Consider the following 20944-nt stretch of genomic DNA (forward strand, 5'->3'; position numbering starts at 1 on the left):
CTCATTGAAGTTTCTCCTCATTTCTGTCTCCTCTCTGGGGTCCATGTTCACTCCATGAGGTCTGAGACCCTACCTTCAGAATTGGGTAGGCTCTCTCATAGGTTCCACCATGGAAATATTTTTTTCAGTTTATGGTGTGCTGGGCTTGTGGTTAGCTGGGCAAAGAACAAAAGTGCAGGTGAGAAGGGAGGTTGGGCCTGATGTGGTCACAAACCCTGTGCAGGCTTCACGAGATAGGGTGTATCTGCTTTGGGCCTCAGAATCACTCTTAAAGTTAAATATTTAAAGTTCCTTCTTGCATTGACAGCCATTCTGTGAACTGATGGGTAGGGCAGGCCTTTCTTGTGGTGAGTGCAGGTGGGGAATGGAAGGTCCTGCCTGGCCCCTCCTTTCTGGATTGGAAGGGACAGAGGAAAGCCAGAAGTAATTGACCCAAGTGTGGCAGGTGGGAGTGGTTTCTTTGTAAAGTAAAGAGACTGGGAGGAAAAGAAGGGTATGAGTGCTTCCTCCTAGTTGCACAGATACTGGTATAGTATTTCATAAGCCTTAACTTCAGCCTGATGAGGGGGTTAAAAGACTTGGAGTTGGGAGATTTAGGTTTGGCCTTGCCTTGGTCATTGTTTGCTTGGTGATCTTGCACAATTTTCCTCCTTTCCCTGTGCAATAAGGAGGCGGCTTTATTATCAAAGATTCGAACACACCTCCTACTCTTCAATGAGTCTTTTAGAGCTGGATGGAAATTTGTGGAGGCAGGGAGAGTGAAGACATATCCTCAGGGGTGGGAGAAAATCTGAGCTGGCACAAACGTTCACTAAACCTCGTGGGAGGAATTTTCCCCCTCCCCCCATGAGGACAGAGGGGAGGAGTTCACTAGGAATAGAGGGATAGTTCTCTGAGGGAAAAGGTTCCCAGAAGGCACCCAGAAAGAACCCTACTCCACCTGGCTTTCCAACTCCGTGGGGTGACAGGCTTGTGCAATAAGACCAAGGAGTGTTTCCACCATGGATGTGACCCAACTCTTCTGGTTAGCTAAGTGCTTTCCCGCTCCAACCCCGCCTTAACCCAACCTCTTATTAGTCATTCCAAGACCCCACCCCCGACTCTGCTCTCACTGTGGGCCCGCCTCTCTCCTGTCACGCCCGACGCTGCCACTTCTACTTTTATTCTATGGCCCTACCCCTTCCGCGAATCAGCTCCTCCCCTACCCCCCAAGAAGTACTCGCCTTTTCCCAATCAGGTCCGATCCCCGCACTCCCTCCGCCCCCCCCGCCCCCCCGCCGCCCTCACTGTATGGCTCCGCCCCACCCTTCAGGCCCCACCCCTTCCCTAAGGCCCCACCCACGGCCTGTTTTTTTTTTTTTTTTTTTACCCCCCAGAACTCCCCTGGCGACCGCAAAGGCAGTTACCGAGCTCGGGACTTGGCGCTATGGGGCTTCCAGAGGAGCGGGGCCGCAGCGGCGGTGGCAGTGGGGGCCGGGAGGAGGCTGGAGCGCAGACCCGGGGGCGCAGCTGGTCTCCACCGCCCGAGGTCAGCCGTTCGGCGCACGTCCCCTCGCTGCAGCGCTACCGCGAGCTGCACCGACGCTCCGTGGAGGAGCCGCGAGGTGAGGCCGGGCCCGGGCGAGCCTGGGGACGTCAGTGAGGAGAGGAGCGGGGGCTCCCAAGGAAGTGAGGAGCTGGGGGACATTCTGCGGGGAAAGCGGGGGTTCCGTGAGGAGACAGAAGTTTCCTGGGGGTGTTGAGGGTTCCCTTGGGAAGTTGAGGGCCCCCCCGAGGAAGCAGATGCAGGTTGTGTGAGAGAAGAGTTGCGGAGGAGATGGGCGAGGGAGAGGTTCAGGGAGAGATGGGGGTTCTATGAGGAGGGTTCTGGGAGGAGATGAGGGTTCCCTAGGAGATGGGGAGTTCCCTGGCGACTTGGGGGTCCCGTGGGACGCGGTTTCTGTGAGGGAGTTGGGGGTTCTTGTGAGCAGAGTGAAGGTTTCATGAGAAGGGAAGGGGGATTCCTAGGGCGAAAAGAGGGGTTCCCAGGGGCGAGGGGGCGCCTGGAGGACGGGAGGACCCCGAGGGGAACCCTCCTCGCCCCCTTTCACACCAACTCAGCCGTGGCCTCCGGACCCCTTTAACACGTGAGTTAGTCTCCGTTGCTGCGGGGCAGGAACTTGCCTGGTTCCCACCCTGCGGCTCCCACAATGAGGAATTAAGTCCCAGATCTATTTCTAATATTTGGGAAAGATTAAGACTAGCCAAGATAAGACGAGTCACCTTTCAGTTGAGATTGTTGCTTTTTCAGTGTGCTCGTGTAGTAATAACTGAGAAATCCCGGGAGGTAGTTTCACGGCTTGAAGAATGGGCGAGGGATCCTGACTGGTGTGGCCCGGTGGGGTGGGGTTGTCGTCAGTTCCGCCAACTGAAAGCTCCCGGTGCGATCCCCGCCGGGCGGGCCGTGTGCCTGGGTTGCAGCCAGGGCCTTGCTGAGGCAGAGGTGGCTGGTCGATGTTTCTCTTGCACATCGATGTTTTCCCTCCCTCTCTTTCTCCCTTCTTTCCCCTCCCTCTAAAAATAATTTTTAAAAAGCCCTTTAAAAAAAGTGTGAAGACAATTCGCCGCTCTTACCCTTCAGCCTGGGTAAGGGATCAAAACTGTTGGAAGGCAGCATGATGTTTGGCAGTGGGACAAGCATGGGCCAGGAATCCAACCCAGAAACATCTAGATTTAGATCCTGGCTCTACCACTTACTTACTGGGTGGCTTTAGCAGATTTTTAAACTTGTCTGAGATTCCTTGTCCTTATCTGTAAGAAAGAGATAATCCTTGTCTTGTAGTTTTGTATGAGGACAAAAATGGGTAATAAATAAAGTGTGCATTATGGAGTGTCTGGTGCACAGTAGACATTCAGTAGATGATGGTTAGTTTGATAACAATAATAACATGGATGAAATTACTGAGTAGTGCAAGACAGGATTGAGTCCAGTGTAAAGTCATTGATTGCAGCGGGTAGTGACCAAGTTTGAGTCCTCAGACTTCTTTTCACTTCTCTTCCTCTCTGCATTTCTCCCATCTGAATTCATCTGTTTTCCAGGGGTGGTCTGTAACTGTCACAATAATAACTCCTACTCTATGCATTTAGTTCTGTACCAGGATCTCACTTATGCTCTGGCTCCAAATTTCATAGGTCTGTAGACCATTTTATTCACACACTTTTGTTATACCATATTTAACATGACTGTGACTGGGATTTACCAATTTTCCCTCCCAAATCCTCTCTCCTACCTAATTTTCTAATATCTGTCAATGGCTGTATCCCAAACTGTAAATCTCTAATAAGGTTTATCTATATGCTTTATTTATTTATAGGTTGCTTACTGCTCACTAACCACAAATCCTGTTTGATTTGATGTAGAAAGTATTATCATACACTTTTACAGAGAAGGAAAATGAAGCTTAGAGAACTTAACTAACTTAGATAAGGTGAAAAATCTACGTAGTGGTGGAGCTGGGATTTGAACCAAGGTAGTGTTTTATTTTTTTAATTTATTGGGGTAACATTGCTTACTAAAATTATATAGGTTTCAGGTGTAGAACTCTATAATACATCACCTGTATACTGTATTGTGTGTTCACTACCCCAAGTTAAGTCTTTTCCCATCACCATTTATCCCTCCTTTACTGTCATCTACCACCTCCCAACCTCCTTTTCCTCTGCTAATCACCATACTGTTGTCTGCCAATGAGTTTTTTTCTTAATCCTTTTACCTTTTCACCCAGCCCTCCAACTCCCTCCCCTCTGACAGCTGTTAGTCTGTTCTCTATATGTATAAGACTGTTCTATTTTGTTTGATAGCTTACTTTGTTAATTAGATTCCATATATAAGTAAAATCATATGGTACTTGTCTTTCTTTGACTGGCTTATTTCACTTAGCATAATACTCTCCAGGTCCATCCATGCTGTCACAAAAAGTAAAATGTCCTTCTTTTTTTATGCCTGAGTAGTATTCCATTGTGTAAATGTACCACAGCTTTTTTTATCTACTCATCTACTGATGGGCACTTGGGCTGCTTCCAAATATTGGCTGTTGTAAATAACACTGCAATGAACATAAGGTTACATATATTCTTTCTTTCTTTCTTTTTTTTTAAAAAGATTTTATTTATTTATCTTTAGAGGGGAAGGGAAGGAGAGAAGGAGAGAAACATCAGTATATGGTTGCCTCCCGTGAGTCCCCTGCTGGGAATTGGCCTGCAACCCAGGCATGTGCCCTGACTGGGAACCGAACCATGATCCTCTGGTTCTCAGGCCCGCGCTCAATCCACTGAGCCACACCAGCCAGGGCATATTCTTTCTTTTTAAAATTGTTTCTTATCTATTGATTTTAAAGAAAGCAAGGAAGGGGGAAGGAGTGGGGGAGAGAGAGAGAGAGAGAGAGAAAGAAACATCTATTTGTTGTTCCATTTATTTATGCATTCATTGGTTGGTTATATGTACCCTGACTGGGGATCGAACCCACAGCCTTGGTATATCAGGAGGATTCTCTAACCAACTGAGCTACCTGCCCAGGGCTTATATTCTTTCTAATTAGTGTTTCATGTTTCTTCAGCTATATTCCCAGAAGTGGAACCAGAAGTGGAATTACTGGGTCATAAGGCAGTTCCATTCAAGAAATTTTTTAAAGATTTTATTTATTTATCTTTAGAGGGGAAGGGAAGGAGAGAGGGGGAGAAATATCAATGTATGGTTGCCTCTCATGGGTCCCCTGCTGGGAACTGGCCTGCAACCCAGGTATGTGCCCTGACTGGGAACCGTGATTCTTTGGTTCGAAGGCCCACGCTCGGTCCACTGAGCTATACCAGCCAGGGCCCATTTTTAATTTTTTTTAGGTAGCTTCATACTGTTTCCACAGTGACTGCACCAACCATCATTCCCACCACTAGTGCACAAGGGGTCTCCTTTCTTCACATTCTTGCCAACACTTGTTGTTTGTTGATTTATTGATGATAGACATTCTGACAAGTATGAGGTAATAATCTCATTGTGGTTTAACTTGCATTTCTCTGGTGATTAGTGACATTCAGCATCTTTCCATATGTCTATTGGCCATCTGTATGTCCTCTTTGGAGTAGTGTCTATTCAAATCTTTTGCCATTTTTTAATTGACTTGTTTGGTTTTTTGGTGTTGAGTTGTATAAGTTCTTTATAAACTTGGATATTAACCTCTTATCACATGTACTATTGGTGAATATGTTCTCCTATTCAAGGGTTATCTTTTCATTTTGTTGATGGTTCCCTTTGCTGTACAAAACTTTTTAGTTTGATATAGTTTCACTTGTTTATTTTTTCTTTTGTTTCTCTTGCCCAAGGAGATATATCAGAAAAAAAATATTGCTCTGAGAACTGTCCAAGATTTTACTGCCTATGCTTTCTTCTAGGATTTTTATGATTTCAAGCCTAACATTTAAGTCTTTAATCCATTTGGTTTATTCTTGTGTATGGTGTAAGAAGATGACCTAGTTTCATTTTTTTTTTGCATGTATCTATCCAATTTCCCCAACACTATCTGTTGAATACACTATCTTTACCCCTTGTATATTCTTGCCTCCTTTGTCAAATATTGACAATAAAGGCATAGGTTGATTTCTGGGCTCTCTATTTTCTTCCATTGAGCTATATGTCTGTTTTTATGCCAGTAGCATGCTGTTTTGATTATTATAGCCTTGTATAATAGTTTGATATCAGGTACTGTAATTCCTCCAACTTTGTTCTTCTTTCTCAAGATTGCTGTGGTTATTCAGGGTCTTTGTGGTTCTATATAAATTTTTAGAATATTTGTTCTAGTTCTGTGAAATATGCCATTGGTATCTTGATAGGAATTGTGTTGAATCTAGAGATTGCTGTGGGTAGTACAGACATTTTAATGATGTTAATTCTTCTTATCCATGAACACAGTATATGCTTTCACTTATTTGGTCTTCTTCAATTTCTTTCTTCAGTGTCTTATAATTTTCTGAGTACAGGTCTTTTATGTCCTCGTAAACCAAGGTAGTCTTTATCGAAGAACTTAGGCTCCTTAGTAGCAATGCTATTCCTTTTCCCTGACTCCACAGTCGGTCTTTCACCAAATTCTGTCAAATACTATTTCAAAATGTCTCTCAAATCACCTTTATTTCCATTCCTATAGACTACTTTTAGCTCAAGGAAGCAGCTCCTAATTGGTTCTCTCCCCTAGTCTCACCCACTTTCAATCTGATGTATTTATGTAAACACTATTAGATCAATATTATGACAACACTGTTTTCTTATGACACTTGGAAAATTTTCAACAGTTTCCTATTTCCTACAGTTTCAAATTAAATTCTGCCTTTTGTTCAAGGTCTCTGGATAACTAGCCCCCACTTCACCTCTTGATCTTTATCTCCCACTATCCTCTACCACACTCCTCATTCTAGACAGGTCATTCTCACTGATATACTGAATACACAGACATTCCTTTCCCATCTCCCTGCTTTTGCCCATTTCCTTCTGCTCCTCTAGTCAAACTCCACCGATTCTACAAAGCATTCCCTGATCATCTGAGTTCATGTTCATCTTTTCTTCTCCTGAACTTCTTCAGTACTCAGAGTGTACACCAATGAAACATCCAGACTTCCAGCCTCCCTCAAGAAAAACCCCCAAACAACTGAAAAACAAAACTAAATGATTATAAAACTCAGTTTTCTTCACTTTTGGTCGATGGACACAAAAATGGTTCATAAATAGTTTTACATACTCTATGTCTACTATTATCACTTAAAATATTTTTGAGTATATACACATACTCAATGTAGTTGTACCAAGTGAACTTCAGAGTCAGATCTGATTTTGCATTCTGGTTTCTAGCTGTTTGGTTCTTGGGAGAGTTTCCTGAGATTAAGTTTTTTCATCTGTAAAATTGGGATAATTAGTGACTATTTCATAGGCTCATATAAAGATTAAATGAGATTAGCCCAGTCCCTGGTACATGAATGGCATTTACTAAAATGCCAGTTCTCATTTACTGGCCACTTTTTAATGGTCATTTAGTATTTTAATATTGTATTACTAATGTATTACTGCTAGTATTAACTAGTTTTCACCAGTTTTTTTTTATTGGTGGGCTTTTGGATTGTTTCCAGTTTTACTAGTATATATAGTTGCCTAAACATCTCTTTGGTAATCACTTTTTTCCCTTTGGGATTATTTTCTTGGAATGTGTTCCCCAAAGTTGAGTTAGCAGATGAAAGGGTATACAAATTTTTATGGCTTTTGTCAGGCATTGCCCTGCTATCCACTAAGATTGTGCAAATTTCTTACAATAACATTATCATCATAAGATTATCTGTTTCTTAAGGCCATTCAGACATTTATTGGGTTTAATTTTTAAGTCTTTGCTAGTTTTTTTTTAAAGATTTTATTTATTTTTAGAAGGGGGAAGGGAGGGAGAAGGGGAAACATCAATGTGTGGTTGCCTCTTGTGTGTCCCCTACTGGGGACCTGGCCCACAACCCAGGCATGTGCCCTAAATTGGGAATCAAACCCATGGCTGTTTGGTTTGCAGGCGGACACTCAATACACTGAGCCACACTAGCCAGGGCTAATCTTTGCTAGTTTTTTTAGGTATATAATGGCATTTTGGAATGATTTAATTTGGATTTCTTTAATTGATTGCAAAGAGTATACCATGTGATTTAGTTTTCAATTATATTGGCTTGTATGTCCAAAAGTATTTATGTTTTAGTGTTATCTCTCCAACTACATTGTATAAACTAAACCATATAAGCTTGAGAAAGTCACTTGGCCTCTATGAATTTGGTTTGTTATCACTAAAATGAGGGGTGCTAATCTCCACAGTTCCTTCCATTGTTAACGGTTCTAAGTGTCTTTCTCCCCTCACTCCTGAACTGGTACTGAGAGTATCCTCAGTGCTCTGCAATTGCATATTTTACCTGTTTGTTATATTTTCTCCAGAGGTTCGGGAAAATATTTTAAGGTTGTAGATCTTATCATGTCTCTCTCCTGCTTAAAGTCCTACAATGGCTTTCCTTTGCTCTTAGGATGAATACCAAGTTTCTTATTGTGCCCAGAAGTTGCATAATCTGCTCAGTTTATGTATCAGTTCTTGCTATTCTTTCTCTTATTCTCAGTATTTCAGCCTTAAGGAGTTCATTTTAACATACACTCTTGGTTCCTTCCCATTCCATAGTACTTTCTTTCCTGTTGAGGGAGTAAAGAAAAACTTGTATTCATCTTTCAGATTTCAGCAAAAATATCTTCCTCAGAGAAGTTAAAATGTTGGCTTAGTAACGGTATAACCTTCAGCAAGTTATTTAACTTCTGAGCCTTGATTTTCAAATTAATAAAATGAGAATGAAAGTAAAGCCTACCTCCCAGGATTGTAGTAAGGACTAAATAAAAAATTACATGTAAAGGGCTTAAAGCAACATCTGGCACAGGGCAGGTAACACTCGGGCAGGTAGTAGTAGAAGAAAGAGCTGCTCACTCAATAATTGCTGAGAGTGAATGAACAAATTAAGAGAAAGACATGGTCATAGAAGGCTTTGTGGGTAAAGGATTTCTACTTTCACTAATTAATTCATTTAAAAATTGCCTATCCTGGCCTTGACTGATGTGGCTCAGTGGGTTAAACATTGTTCCACAAACGGAAAGGTTGCAGGTTTGATTCCCGATCAGGGCACCTGCCTCTGTGTGGGCCAGGCCCCTGGTTGGGGGTGTGCAAGGTCCCTGGTTGGGGGAGTGTAAAAGGTAACCAACTGATGTTTCTCTCCTTTTCTTTCTCCCTGCCTTCTCTTCTCTATGAAAATAAATAAAAAAAATATTTTTAAAATGCTTACCCTGTACTAGGCTCTGTACTAGGCTCCTATCACTATTGTGATAGGCTGTGGGTAGTTGCAATGAATAGAGGTGAAAAGTGGAGTGGGAACTTTGAGCAGAGAAGGAAGATATTTGAGCCAAGATCAGCTCATGAGAATGGAATGTGGACTAGGAGAATGGTGGATGATAAGATTAGACAGGCAGAAGAGAGAACCCAGGTAAGTAAGTCCTAGAGTACAAAGCAGAGAAGTTGTGACTTAATTCTGTGCATAGACTGGTAAGCCATCTGAGGAGAAATATATCTGAGAAGGTTAATGATGTTGGGCTTCCCTTTCTGTTGCAGAGTTCTGGGGAGACATTGCCAAGGAATTTTACTGGAAGACCCCATGTCCTGGCCCATTCCTCAAGTACAACTTCGATGTGACTAAGGGGAAGATATTCATTGAGTGGATGAAAGGAGCAACTACCAACATCTGCTACAATGTATTGGATCGAATTGTCCATGAGAAAAAACTTGGTGATAAAATTGCTTTTTACTGGTAAAAACATTTATCTTATAGTCTGTGGTAGATAAGAAGTCATCCTTCACATTATATAATGTTTTGTAGTTCCAAAGTGCTGTAAAATCCATGAATTCATTACAACAACCTGGTAGAATAAGCAAAATATAGGTACTTTAATGTCTTAGGTGAGGAAAAATACTTCAAGGAAGTGAAATCACTTCTGTAGAATCTCATAAATAGCATGTGACAGACTTGATATTCAAAACCAAGTGTTCCTACTTCTAGTCTAGTTTTCTTGGCTTATAGCTGGGGAGGAAAGAGGGTGAAAGGGTAAATGGAAGAGAACAGGACTGAGTAGCTTTCTTTCTCATTCTTACTTTGGGAGAAAAATTGGTATTGGATTTTTCACTACCGTCACGACTGTTATTATCATTACCTTTTATTGAACCATATGCCAGACACCTTGCTCAAGTGTTTAACAAACATTATCTCATTTGTAGCTCACAACAACCAAGAATGCACTATTTATTTTCCTTATTTTACATATATGAAAACTTAAATTTTGAGATATTAAGTGACTTATTCAAAGTCATACAGCCAGCAAGAAGGGGAACTGAGATTCAAACCCAGGTAGTATAATTCCAGAGCTTACACTCTTTTAAAAATTTTTTTTAAAAGATTTTACTTATTTTCAGAGAGAGGAAAAGGGAAGGAGAGAGAGAGAGAGGGAGAGAAACATCGATGTGCAAGAGAAATATCAGTCGGTTGCCTCTCCCACACCCTGGGACCTGGCCTGCAACACAGGCATGTGCCCTGACAGGGAATTGAACCCATGATCTTTGAGTTTGCAGGCCAGCACCCAATCCACCGAGCCACACCAGCCAGGGCCAGAGCTTACACACTTGACTGTAACACTGTGCTATCCTTCTAATTCCTTACATCAGCCTCTCAACAGCCTTGCAAAATAGGTATTCTTAGCTCCATTTTACAGGTGATGAAATGAAGCACAGAATGGTTACACAGTGAATAAGTGTAAAGTAAGTGGTAGAGCCAGGATTAAAAACCAAGTCTGTCTCACTCTTTGCTTGTAAAAGTAGGCCTTGGTGCCTTCCCAGCAGGAATTTTCTAAGACCCCCTCTTCCTGACAACATAGCTATGCAAGAGATATTAATATACTGAACCCAAATAGGACCTTGAAGTTTCAGTAACTGGGGTACTGCTTCTGCCACCACCTGTGAGCACTCTGAGAACTGATGTATTTTTAAGTGAGCCATTTGGAGCAGGTTGGATGCTTCATCAAAGAATTAAATGGGTACTTAGTCAGAATTTGACCAGGTTATGTGGTATATTGAGAAAAGCCCTAATCTGAGAGATAAGGAATTTAGATTCTCATTCTAACTCTGTCATTCACTTGCTATGTAACTACAGGCAACTCTGAGAGTCAGTTTCCTCTTCCATAAAATAGGGATAATAATTCAACCCTTGTATTTCTCCTTAGATTGTTATGAGAACCAAATAAGATAATGTGAAAACATTTATTTATTTATTGGAAAACACTGTACAAATGTGAGTGAGTTTATATCACATTGCCGTTGCTCAATTTGAGGTCACTCACTGTGCAACTGAAACTCATGGTCTGTATGTCTGTTTAGATTTTCTTTAGCTCCTGCCAACATTTGGGCCCACCTCTTAGGTTCCTTAAACATCATAAAACCTTTAAATATCTGCACAGGACATGCCTGTGTGTGAATTTCCCCCCCCCTGGTTTGAAATAATTCAGGTGCATGGTGAAAAGACTGAGAGAACACAGACCAGAGCTGGAGATGGCTACAAAATCCTGAGGCCCTTCTTCCTGGTTTCCCACCATCCATACCTGAACAGGCTCCAGAAAGCCTCTGTTCCTCATTAAGTTCCTAAGTAAACTAGATCTGTATTTTCCAAAGAATGCTCCAGGAACTACTGACTACTAGAGATATTAGTATAATATCTTAATTCTTAATTCATGAAACCAATGAGTCTGAGAAACACACATAATAAATTGCCTTTTGTGGGATTCCCAATCTATCTTAACATAGTAAAGTCTCCAAGAAGTCCTACAGTAAACACATCTGATTGATTTTGTTTAACATTGGATTTCCAAATTTATTTGAATGCCGAACGTATTTTTTGCAGCATGCTATTAACATCAAAAGAAGAAATATTCCACCCTGGCTAGTGTGGCTCAGTGGATTGAGTGCTGGCCTGTGAACTGAAAGGCTGCCAGTTTGATTTCCAGTCAGACATGCTTGGGTTGGGGGACAGCTCCTCTGTTGGGCGCATGCAAGAGACAACTGATTGATGTTTCTCTCGTACATCAATGTTTCTCTCCCTGTCTTTCTCCCTTCCTTCCCCTCCCTCTAAAAATAAACAAATAAAATCTTTTAAAAAAGAAAGAAGAAGAAATATTTCACGGAAAACCAATTGGGGAAGTACTAGATTAGATAATCTCTAAATTTACTTTTAGTGCAAAATCCTGCAACTCCATAATAAGACATCTTCACTCCATTTTTACATTGGTCATCCAACCAACAGGAATTGTTAAAGTCACTGGGTACTTAGACCTGTGTAGGTGGATGCAGGGGTAGAGGAATGGGAGACAAGTTCCATATGGGCCATTATTACTCAATACTTTTATGTTTACAGTAAAGCAAAAGTAAACTACAAATAAATTGCATTTGTTATAAGAAAGTAAAGTACAAATATGGAAGATATGTGGTTACTTCCCCTTGTTACTGCCATATTTTATATAATATGCTTATACTGCTATTTCTTCATCTTATTTTTAGAAAGTATTGACTTCTCATTATAAGAGATGAAAATTTAATTCTTGTATACTCTTCCAGCTTTTTTCATCTTCCCAATATAACTATAGCTCTGTTTTTAAGTTAATTTAAAATCAGTGTTTACGTAAGAGTAATATTATGATTGTATTACCTTTTAAGTACATATTTTTGTTTTTTCAGAAGTTAATAATTGTCTGCCATTTTTCTTGCACAATTTGTTTTTATCATATATTCAGTATTTTTCAAACTCTCTAGCATATCCTTTATATTCTGTGAAGTCTTCCTTTCCCCCCCAAAGTCCTTTGCCATAGATCCTTCCTCCTGCTCTAGTTTTTATTAATGTTTTTTTAAGATAAGTTACTATGGCTACTTATTTTATTTTATTTTTAATTAAATTTTATTAATTATACTATTACAGTTGTCCCAATTTTTCCCCCTTAGCCCTCCATCCACCCAGCACCCCTCATTACCTCAGGCAATCCCCATACCATTTGTTCATGTCCATGTGTTATAGGTATAAGTTCTTTGTATACTCCATTTCCTATACTGTATTTTACATCTGCATGGCTATTCTGTAACTACCTATTTGTACTTCTTAATCTCCTCCCCTCTTCACCAATTCTCCCATACGACCCTCCCATCTTGCAACCATCAAAGCCCTCTCCATGTCCATGATTCTGTCTCTGTTCTTCTTGTTTGCTTAGTTTGTCTTTTAGATTCAATTGATAGATACATATTTGCTACCATTTAATTGTTCATAGTTTTGATCTTCTTCTTTTTCTTAAAAAAAGTCCCTTAACGTTTCACATAATAATGGTTAGGTGATGATGAAATCCTTTAGTTTTTTTCTTGTCTGGGAAGCTCTTTATCTGCCTTCGATTCTAAATGATATCTTTGCTGGGTAGAGCAATCTTGGCTGTAGGTCCCTATTTTTCACGACATTTAATACTTTTTGCCAATCCCTTCTAGCCTGCAGTTTCTTTTGAGAAATCAGCTGACAGTCTTATGGGAATTCCCCTGTAGGTGACTGACTTCTTTTCTTTTGCTGCTTTTAAGATTTTCTCTTTTCCTTTAATCTTTTGCATTTTAATTATGATGTGTCTTGGAGTGGGCCTCTTTGCACCCATCAAGACAAATTGATTGGGATTCTTTGTGCTTCCTGGGCTTGCATGTCTATTTCCTTCACAAAATTGGGGAAGTTTTCTTTCATTCTTTTTTCAAATAGATTTCTAATTTCTTGCTTTTTCTCCTCTCCTTCTGGCATCCCTATGATGTGAATGTTGGAATGTTTGAAGTTATCCCAGAGGCTGCTTACACTGTCCTTGGGTTTTGGGGGTTTTTGGGGATTTTTTTTCTTGTTGTTCTGATTGGTTGTTTTTTGCTTCCTTATGTTCCAAATGATTGATTTTATTCTGGGCTTCATCTACTCTACTGTTGTCTCCCTGTAAATTATTCTTTATTTTAATTAGTGTACCCTTCGTTTCTGACTGGATCTTTTTATGCTGGTGAGGTCTTCACTAAGTTCTTGTACCATCCTTATAACCAGTGTTTTGAACTCTGCATCTGATAGAATGTTCATTTCCATTTTGTTTAGCTCTTTTTCTGGAGTTTTGATGTGTTATTTCATTTGGGCCATACTTCTTTATCTCCTTATTTTGGCTGCCTCCCTGTGTTTGTGTCTATGTATTAGGTAGAGCTGCTATGACTCCTTGTCTTGGTAACATAGTAGTAGTTATGTCCTGTAGATTCCAGTGGCACAGCTGCCCCTATCAGCTTGCTGGGTATTTGAGGGTGCATCCTTTGTGTGGGCTGAGTATATTCTCCTCTTGTAGTTGAGGTTTGATTACTGTTGGCAGGTCAATGGGAGGGATTTACCCAGTGAGCTGTAATGACGTAACTGTGACCATTGATACCAACCTCCAGTCTCCATGGAGGATCAGCTGTGCAGGGTGGTGGTGCTCCAACATGGTCTGTAGCTGTCCCCTTGGTGCCTAGTCTCTGGGGTTTCTTGGATGGTGCATACTAAGGTCTGGCACCACATGGGTTTTGCCCATGTGGCAAAAAAGAGCTACCCTGCCTGAGCTATAAATCTATCTGAGATGACTCTTATTTGTGCTGTGCTTGGAGATTCCCAGGTGAAGCCAAGCTGTGAACCTAGGCTGGCTCCTGATAGTGTGGGACCTGGGGCCACTTAGCAAGAAGTACAGGGGCTGGAGGCTCACTGAGGCTGGCTGTTGCTTGTTTGAAAAATTTTAGGAAGTTGTGAAGCATGAGCCAAGACCAGCCATTCATATGGAAAAACAACTTGGGTGTGCCCCTAAGTTGGGTGGGATGGATGCTCTGGGGATCTCCAGGGCAGGGCAAACAGTGTTAGGTTGATGGAATCTCAGGTATGGTACCAGCCTCCTGGCTCTGTGGCTCTGTTGGGGGAGGGTTCAGAAAAGGGACAATGGTCCGCCTTTCTGTCCCCCAGCTCTTGCTTGATGCCAGATACTTGCATTTCTCCCTGTACCCACTAGTGCCTTTTAAGCTGCTACCCTGGTGTTGGAGCTTAGAAGGAGTGAGTCTGATTAAGTCCATGTGGGGACTGTAGGAGGAGCTGCTTAGGACTTTAGAAATTCCTTGCACCAACTCAATCCCTGTGAATTTTTTTAGCCAGAAGTTATGGGGGCTTATTTTCCTGGCACTAGAACCCTGGGCTGGGGTCCTGGTATGTGACTGAGACTCCTCACTTCCAAGATATCCCTCAAGAATTCTTATCCACTACATGGGGATGTGGGACCAACCTGTTCCACATCTTCATTCCTCCTACCAGTTTGTATGGATATGGTTTCTTTAATTCTGTAGTTGTCAGACTTCCATTCAACTCAATTTCTGATGGTTCTGAGTGATGGTTGATGGTTCTGAGTGATGGTTGTTCCGTATTTTAATTGTAATGTTGACATGGTTGTGTGAGGAGGTGAAACGTGTTTGCCTATGCCACCATCTTGACTAGAAGTTGATGTTTTTTAAAATGACATCTCTTTAACAATTTGCTCCTGTTGATATACTTCTTATGGAGCCACACTATGATTTCTTTTCAACCTAAACTATGTCATTTAGATAGCTGTAGTGCCATCAGCAAACCACATTTGTAGCTCATTCCTTGTTTTGGGGCATATCTTATACATATACTGAAATAATCCACAAAGGAAATAGTGTTCTCAGGAAAGTACTCCAATTAGCCAAAATAGAGCCATATTAAGGAAGAATTTGGCATTTTTTATCTCAACACATTGTACATATTAACAAAATAAGTATTTTTAGAACTTGAAGCAACTTTTTAGAGTCCATCTAGGCCAACTCTCTTTACAGATGGGTAGATTAAGGCCAGAAAAGATAAGTGATTTGTTTAAGGGTCATTACTGCTTAGAGACAGAGCTGAGACTAATCTGCAGATATTCTCACTTCTATTTAACTACTCTTTTCACCATATGATAATATTTCCTTATTCTACTTGTCTAACACTTAGCTTTGACAATGAAAACAGAAATCAATCATATTAGACATGAATTTAAATTAATTTTCTTTAAAATAGCAGATAAAATGTGTTATTAGGTTTAAATTGCCCATGGAATTTACTGGTCTCATGGAATTTACTTCTACTTGAGAAGAATAGGCCTATATAAAAGAGCCTGAAAGCAATTATGGGCCAAATTGCAAAAATCCATATATACAAATAGTTCACATAAGGGAGAAAGCATGTAGGGAGGCAATATAACAAAACTTAGAAGGGTAGATTTTGGTGTCAAACTAACTTAATCTGAGTCCTTTTTCTGCCATTAACTGTATGATTGTGTCCAAGTTAACTTAACCTAGTCAAGCCTCAGTTTTCTCAACTGTAAATGTGGATAAAAATAGTTTTCATTTCATAGAGTTGTCAATTGAATAGGGTTAAAAACTAAAAAACCATGTGTCCAACTCCTGGTACCTTGAAAGTACTCAGTAAGATTAGCTAGCCTAATTATTAATTTAAGACAGTGATAAGTCTCTCTAGAGTAAAGGGTTTATATGGAGAACAATTTATTCATTTAATAAATACTTAATGAGAACTTTCTGTGTACCAGGCACTATTCTGAGCAAACAGACAAAATCCCAGCCTTCATGAAGGTTGTACTCTGGTTTGAGGATACAGACAATGAAAACAAACCAATAAATATATGACAAGTAGTGATAAGTGCTATAGAAAAATACAGAGCAGCATAAGAGAAAAGAGATTGGCAGTGAACAGTGGGGATTGATAAGGAAAGAACTCTGATAAAGGTGACATATGAGCAGAGATCTGAAGGACATGGAATATGGCATGCAGATAGTTAGATTGGGAAGGGGAAATATTCCAAGTACATGGAAGGGCAAGTGTAAAGGCCCCGAGGTGGGAGTATGCTGCTGCTTGGTGTGTTTGAAGGGTAGCTTGGAAGTTTGTGCAGCTGAAGCCGTGTGAGCTAGAGAAAAAGAGAGTAGTAGGGGATGAGGTCAGCAGGACACTAGATTGTGTGGAATCTTTCAAGTCAGTATTGACTTTTGTATTTTATTAAATAGTGAAATGAGGACCACTGTACAATCTTGACAGTGATTGGGCTTATATTTAGAATCTGTCTTTTATGTTGAAAATAAACTATCTTGAGGCTAGAAGAGCAAGAATAGATTTTTTGTATTGATAATACAAGGGCAAGAGTAGAAGCAGGAGACCAATTAGGAGGCTACTATAGATATCCAAGTTACTGTCTCCGAGCTGGTGTCAGGGTTTGGAGAAAGGGACTAAGACAGATTCTGAACAAGATGGAGATGTAGGAAGAAACACTTCACTTCTGTGCATAACTAAAAGAAGGATAATGGAATCAGCATGGGAAAGGGCACAATCCACTTGTGGGAAGCAAGGGAAGTGACAGAAAGTGGGGCGAGAGCTGAGCAAGGCACTGTTCCCTCTCTGATCCCTCCCTAACATAGAGTACCACAAGGCAGCGACTTGGGTTACCCTGCCCTAATACCTAAGGCTCTGCCCCTTACAACATAACAAGTACACTGAGACAAAGAAATATGGCCCAAATGAAAGAACAGATAAAAATTCCAGAAAAATAACGAAGCAACAAGGAGATAGATAACTAATTAGATGCAGAGTTCAAAACATTGGTAATCTGGATGCTCATAGAAACGATTGAGTTTGATCGCAAAATGAAGAGAGAAATAAAGGCTATGCAAAGTTAAATAAAGGAAAATATACAGGGAACCAACAGTGAAGGAAAGGAAACTGGGACTCAAATCAACAATTTGGAACAAAAGGAAGAAATGAACATCCAATTGGAACAGAATGAAAAAAATAAGAATTAAAAAAATGAAAAGAGGCTGAGGAACCTCTGGGACAACTTTAAATGTTCCAACACCCAAATCATAGGAGTACCAGAGGAGAAGAAGAAGAGCAAGAAATTGAAAGTTTATTTGAACAAATAATGGAGAAGCTACCCAATCTGACAAAGGAACTAGACACACAAGTCCAGGGAGTTCAGAGAGTCCTAAAGAAGTCGGATCCAAGAAGAAACACACCAAGACACATTATAATTAAGTTACCCAACATTAAAGATAAGGAGAGACTCTTAAAAGCAGCAAGAGGAAAGGAGAGAGTTACCTACAAAGCAGTTCCCATAAGATAATCAGCCAATTTCTCGAAAGAAACCTTAGAGGTAAGAAGGGGCTGGAAAGTATTCAAAGTGATGAAAGGCAAGGACCTCCAACCAAGATTACTGTATCCAGCAAAGCTGTCATTTAGAATGGAAGGGCAGATAAAGTGCTTCCAGATAAGGTCAAGTTAAAGGAGTTCACCATCACCAAGCTCTTATTATGTGAAATGTTAAAGGGACTTATCTAAGAAAAAGAGGAAGACCAAAAATATGAACAGTAAAATGACAACAAACTCACAACTGTCAACAACTGAACCTAAAAACAAAACCAAACCTAAGCAAATGAGTAGAACAGGAACAGAATCACAAGTGGAAATCACATGGAGGGTTATCAGTGGGGATGGAGAGGGGAGAATGGGGGAAAAGGTACAGGGAATAAGGAGCATAATTCACAGGCACAAAATAGACGGGGAGGTTTAGAATAGTATAGGTAATGGAGAAGCCAAAGAACTTATGTGTACAACCCATGGACATGAATTAAGGGTGGGGAGAATGCTGGAGGGTGGGGGTGCAAGGTGGAGGGGGATAAAGGGGAGGAAAAACTGGGACAACTGTAATAGCATAATCAATAGAATATACTTAGAAAAAAAGAAATCTTTGTGGGCAATGATGGCAATTTAGACCGTTATAGTAGTAGCTTGAAGGTTATTAATATAAATCTGTATCTATTTTGGATGAAGAGCCCATGGAAGTTTCTTACTTGGCTTGTATGTGGCAAAGAGTGATAGAAAAAGGAATCAAGGTTGTTTTCAACGATAGATGAAGTCCAGGAAGGGGAGATCTTTGACTATTTTTTGGAGACCTCAGAAAAGATTTTACTCAGGGAATGATGTGGTTACAGCTCGGCTTAAGAAGATCAGTCTGGATCCATACAGAAGTGGGAATGTGAAGTCAGAAAGCTGGGAGTTCGTTATTCAGGGTAGACTTGCCTGAACTGGGATACTGCTGGTGGGAATGGAATGGAATTTTAGAGTAACTTGTAGGAATGAAACCAACAAACTGGATATGTATGTGGTGGGGTGACAGGGAGAAAATGAGAGAGGAGAGTCAGGGATGCCTTTAGTCTATGTAATACTTTGCCTCTTTCAAAGGCACACATTCATTTGATCCGAGGGCTAAATTTGCCCTCCAAATAAGACTTTGGTTTTAGCCTCTCTCTTGCACTTTCTTCCCCCTAGTTTGGCAGGTAGAAGTGTTAGTGGGGATTTGTGTGTATATGTGTGAGAAGGTGGTCAGTGAAAAAGTTATTGGAATAGTCATCCAGAGAGAGATAATTAGTGAAGGATATTGGGGTAGCTTAAGGAGTGGGGACTGGCTAGTTGAAGACATGCCATTGGGGGTCTGAGGGACTGCTTAAAGGGTTTATGGGGAGAGGGTGGAAAGAGCAGTTAATGGCTGTTAATAGCTGCTCAATATCTAAATTTTTCCAGGAGATAATCCCAATCTGCAAAGCCCAGGAAATTTAGTATATAGTTCATTCCTTTTTCTGTTTGCTTTTGGTTGCCTGTGGCTGTCATCATTCTCAACTTAAATTATTGCTGTCTGTCCACAGCTTTGAATATTAAGCAACCCTCTCTTAGAAACTGGAACTTCTGCAAAGCAGGTGACTGTAGGGGTGACTTTATGATAGAGGCTCTGCTCTCAGAATCTCTGTATGCTCCTGACTATGAATTACAGAGTGTGATATTGAGAGCTCTCCAGATCCCTGTGGGGGATGTGTGAGTGTATGTATTTAAGAGGGTGGGGATAGTTGGGAAGGTGAGGCAAACCCGCATTCTGACAAGGATTAGATTGTCAGGGTAACATGGAAGCCCAGAGTCCTTGAGTATATTATCCTGGCATTCATGTACCAGGACTCCCTTAATTATCTAGATTCATCCTGAAGTTTATTTCATTGTTATGGGAATGGAGGGACATTTTTGTCCTCCATCTATATCTTTGCTGATTTTACAACAGTGTATGTACTGATTAAAATATATTTGATAAGGAAATACACTCAAATCAAAACCATTCTCTTCCCCGCTCTGAGCTTTCCTTTTGTGAGAGTGGTAGGAGATAAACTATAGATTCTCTGTGAAGTTTCTTCTGGCTCTAATACTTCAGGATTCTGCGATTGCTTCTGAAGAGGAAGTGGTTTTAAAGTTCTGTTGTAACCAGTAGTGACTGTGGTGATTCAATAGGTAGGTTCGGCTTTTGTTGCGATGGTGAAAGAAAGGGAGGGTTTTAGAAGCTTTGCAGCGAAGGAGCCGAGTAGGGAAGTCTGGTCCCCTTTTCTGGGGAAATACTGTTGCTGGTAGCATAAGCACTTAAAGCTAATGGGGATATGTAGGGAAATAACTCTTCCTGGGAACAGTCTTTCTTCACTTGAATCAGATATGCAGATTGTGGGGGAGGGCTGAAGGATTTCATGCTTAACTTGGATCTCTAAGCTGCTTCTCCCACTTCTCCTTGAGTTTCATGACCCTTGATGCCTTAAAGAACCTGTCCCTAAAGTATTGACAATGAGATAAGTAGGCTGTCCTATCCAAATTAGTACTCGTTTTTTAGAAGTGGGTGAGATATAGATAATAAATGTGTAGTAATAATGATAATAATGTTGCATATTAATATTACATATACTAACATTTGTGATAATGAGTGTATAATAAATGGAGACTGACTTGGGACTTGATTCAGTGTCCTGAGCTCCATGTCAGATACCTGAGTTTGTTTCTAGGCTTTTTATACCAGTGTGTTCGGTAAATATTTAATGAGGAGAATGGCTTCAGATAATGTCCTTTGCTGAACCTTCTTTTCCCCACCTGTAAACTGTGTGTGGGTGTGGGCTGGTGAACAGGATACGTGCGCAAGTTATTTCTCACACTGACTTTCAGAATTTCTGTCACAAATGTAGGGAACTTGCAGTGACAAGGCAGCTAGGGGATGTTGGAGGAAGGGCAGGAAGTCAGTACTGGCCTCTGGTCCTTTGAAGAGAGCAGGTAGTCAGGTGGGAGCCAGGGCTCTTGCCTTAGGGCAGACTCACGTTTACAACAGTAAATACAGAAGGCATGGAGCTGGGGATGG

The 20944-nt window shown here is 40.9% G+C and overlaps 1 protein-coding gene across 1 annotated transcript in view; it reads left to right on the top strand.

The window, feature by feature from the left end:
* The first annotated feature begins 1376 nt into the window (after positions 1–1376).
* Positions 1377–20944, top strand: part of ACSS2 (acyl-CoA synthetase short chain family member 2) — a 58035-nt gene continuing 38467 nt past the window's right edge. The window contains exons 1-2 of the mRNA XM_037043918.1: positions 1377–1604; positions 9186–9381. Coding sequence (XP_036899813.1) covers positions 1427–1604; positions 9186–9381 — 374 coding nt within the window. The 5' untranslated portion in view covers positions 1377–1426. The remainder of the gene's footprint in view (positions 1605–9185; positions 9382–20944) is intronic.

This window comes from Sturnira hondurensis, unplaced genomic scaffold, assembly GCF_014824575.4.
Source record: "Sturnira hondurensis isolate 20B ecotype Veracruz unplaced genomic scaffold, ASM1482457v3 Scaffold0004136, whole genome shotgun sequence".
Taxonomy (NCBI): domain Eukaryota; kingdom Metazoa; phylum Chordata; class Mammalia; order Chiroptera; family Phyllostomidae; genus Sturnira; species Sturnira hondurensis.